The following is a 2,856-nucleotide window of genomic DNA, read 5'->3' as shown; positions in this document are numbered from 1 at the left end:
AACTGAGAAGGTCATGAGACATTTTGCCCAGTTGTTTAGATTTATTTTGGTGGACACATTATGCCTATGCCGTTGTAGTTCCGAGTGGTGCAGCGGTCTAAAGCACTGCATCTCAGTGCAAGAGGCATCACTACAGTCCCTGGTTCAAATCCAGGCTGTATCACATCCAGCTGTGATTGAGAGTCCCATAGGGCAGAGTGCATTTGGCCCAGGTTTGGCCGTCATTGTAAATAATATTTTGTTCTAAACTGACGTGCCCAGTTAAATAAAGGCTACATTTAGAAACGTTAACATGAGGGTGTGAATCGTGGTAAGAGCACTAAAGTTTACTACCTATGTCCTACAGAACGACTTTGCTGCGAAAATGACATCAGCTTCTCAAGAGGGGGCAGGCTTCCTGCGTCGGGGGAGGATCTGTGGAGGACCTTTCCGTCCTCGCTTCCCGCAGCAGACATACTGTACACACAAATTGGTGTGTAGCCTACATTCACCCGGGTCTTCTGCTTGCTTTTGTGAGAAAAAAGGACCGTGCCACCGTTTTTAACCGCATGACATGATGAAAGACTACCGCGGTGTGGGCTTCGTAACAATGTTGCCGTTGTAGCAACACCGCCGGACGACACCAATGGTTTATCTAACCGTAGCTCAGTGCGAGGGGCGCATAATCAAGCTGGGTTCCCCTGATGTGATGTTCGATGTCAGCACCTGGAGGATTCGCAACATCTGGGACGGCGTGAAACTAGAGGTCGCCGGGAATGTGAGCCCCGTTGTCCTGCATAGCTTCACCCAATTGGACCCCGACCTTCCGCTGTTGGAGGTAAGGAAATCACCAGTCATTTGTTCACTGCGCGCTGGGCGCACTGTACATTTGTGTGGTTCATTCATGCGTCTGGTGACGGGTCTGCTGTCGAATCTGCGACATCTGATCGATAAGCAAGAATGGCCTATGGTTTTTAGAGGAGAAACGGTATGTTCTGTTGTGTTTTGTTGTTTCTTTCTGCCTTAGTGTCAATGAACTAGTTACTCAAGTTCAATACATTTAAGTGCGGATGTCCTTTTGATATTCCGCAACATTGTTTTAGTAGCCCATTTGGTTTTCTGAAATGTTTCAACGCTTTATGCTTTGTTGATGAAGAATAAACATGAAACCAGTTTCATAATATAGGCAGTTTTTATTATTTTATTTTACTTGATAACTTTTGCAGGGAGTCAACAATGAGACACGGGTCTCTTTTGCAAGTGAACCGTGCAAACAACTTGCTGTACAAGTCATGTGATGAAACTACAATAGTCCGTCATGTATAGACACTCAACTATAACTGTTATAATCTCTGCAAATTACCCAACATTACTTAAAAAATGCTGTGGTTAATAAATGGCATTAATCAGTCATATTAATCATCCATGATTGGAGGACAAGGTGGCATGCGTTTAAAAAAAATAATAAAAAATGTAAACCTTTTTTTACCTTTATTTAACTAGGCAAGTCAGTTAAGAACAAATTCTTATTTTCATCATCAATTTGATTTGAATAAAACAATTATTTTTATATGGAACAAACACCAGTCACTAGTTACTTTCCCATCCAAATGGCACGAGGCAGCTTTTAAAACTGTGCCAGTGAACCAGTAGAAGTCATTGATTCAATTGGATTCCAATGGGTCACCGGTGTTGATTGCTGTCCAAGCAGTGTGTGTTCTACTTACCAAATAACACACTACCTCATTGGAGATGCCATAGGTTATAGGCTATATCATAAGGTCTCTTTGGTCCTGAGATTCTGTGTTTCTGTTTGTGAAGGTGACAAGGGTTTATTCTGTCTCGTCTAGTACAGCTAGTAGACACAAGCTTTTTTTTCAGGTTGGCTTTTACATTTGGGTCATTGTCAACAGATCTTTTATTTATGATTGTTGCTGCCATGTGTGGGCATAAGAGTTTTAGTGTGTGACACATTTTGTGTGAGTTTAAGTGTGTTAGGCGTGTGTGTATTGTAGTGTGCATGTGAACGTTTGTGAATGCCATGGGTAACCACATGAAAAAAATACTATAGTAAGCTATGGGCCAAGGCCATCAGACTGTTAAACAGCCATCACTAACATTGAGTGGCTGCTGCCAACATACTGATCCATCTCTAGCCACTTTAATAATTAAACATTTGATGTAATAAATGTATCACTAGTCACTTAAAACAATGCCAATTTATATAATATTTACATACCCTACAATACTCATCTTATATGTATATACTGTACTCTATACCATCTACTGCATCTTGCCTATGCCATTTGGCAATCGCTCATCCATATATTTACATATACATATTCTTATTCATTCCTTTACACTTGTGTGTATAAGATAGTTGTGAAATTGTTAGATTACTTGTTAGATATTACTGCACGGTCGGAACTAGAAGCACAAGCATTTCGCTACACTCGTATTAACATCTGCTAACCATGTGTATGTGACTAATAACATTTGATTTGGTTTGATATGGTATAAATACTGTAGTATTACTATATTTATATATTAAATTATTCACTGTAGTATTGTTGTGGTCATGACTGTAGCATACTGTAGTATTTATTGTAGTGTTATAGCAAACATTATTGGAGTATACTATAGTATTTATTGTAGTGTTTTTGCAGAAATTACTGTAGCATTTACTATAGTGTTTTTGTTTTGTTATCTTTGACATATAAGTGGGGGCTTTCTCCTTGAGGAAACCTACTGAAGAAATATTAAAACAGCACATGTTCTGTAAGTGGGTGGGCCTGGGGTCTGACCGGATATCAGAGCTCCTCCCCTGTTCGATAGACTGTAGTAAGTGAAGTAACAGAGATAACCTGTAGGGTACAC

General features: G+C 40.0%; 1 protein-coding gene across 4 annotated transcripts in view; it reads left to right on the top strand.

Annotated features, from left to right (window-relative positions):
- The first annotated feature begins 372 nt into the window (after positions 1–372).
- The window catches only part of LOC118385547 (ral guanine nucleotide dissociation stimulator-like), a 54,034-nt gene continuing 51,550 nt past the window's right edge, over positions 373–2,856 (top strand). Inside the window, exon 1 of one of the 4 annotated variants that reach the window (XM_035772766.2) lies at positions 373–817. In XM_035772766.2, the coding sequence (XP_035628659.1) occupies positions 626–817 (192 nt within the window). In that variant the 5' untranslated portion in view covers positions 373–625. Of the gene's footprint in view, positions 818–843; positions 968–2,856 lie in introns of those variants that run through there. The other 3 variants (XM_035772764.2, XM_035772765.2, XM_035772768.2) reach the window with 3 other exon arrangements.

Source organism: Oncorhynchus keta, chromosome 6 (assembly GCF_023373465.1).
Source record: "Oncorhynchus keta strain PuntledgeMale-10-30-2019 chromosome 6, Oket_V2, whole genome shotgun sequence".
NCBI classification, from domain to species: Eukaryota; Metazoa; Chordata; class Actinopteri; order Salmoniformes; family Salmonidae; genus Oncorhynchus; species Oncorhynchus keta.
The sequence above is the reverse complement of the archived record's forward strand: the minus strand, read 5'-3'. Positions and strand labels throughout refer to the sequence as shown.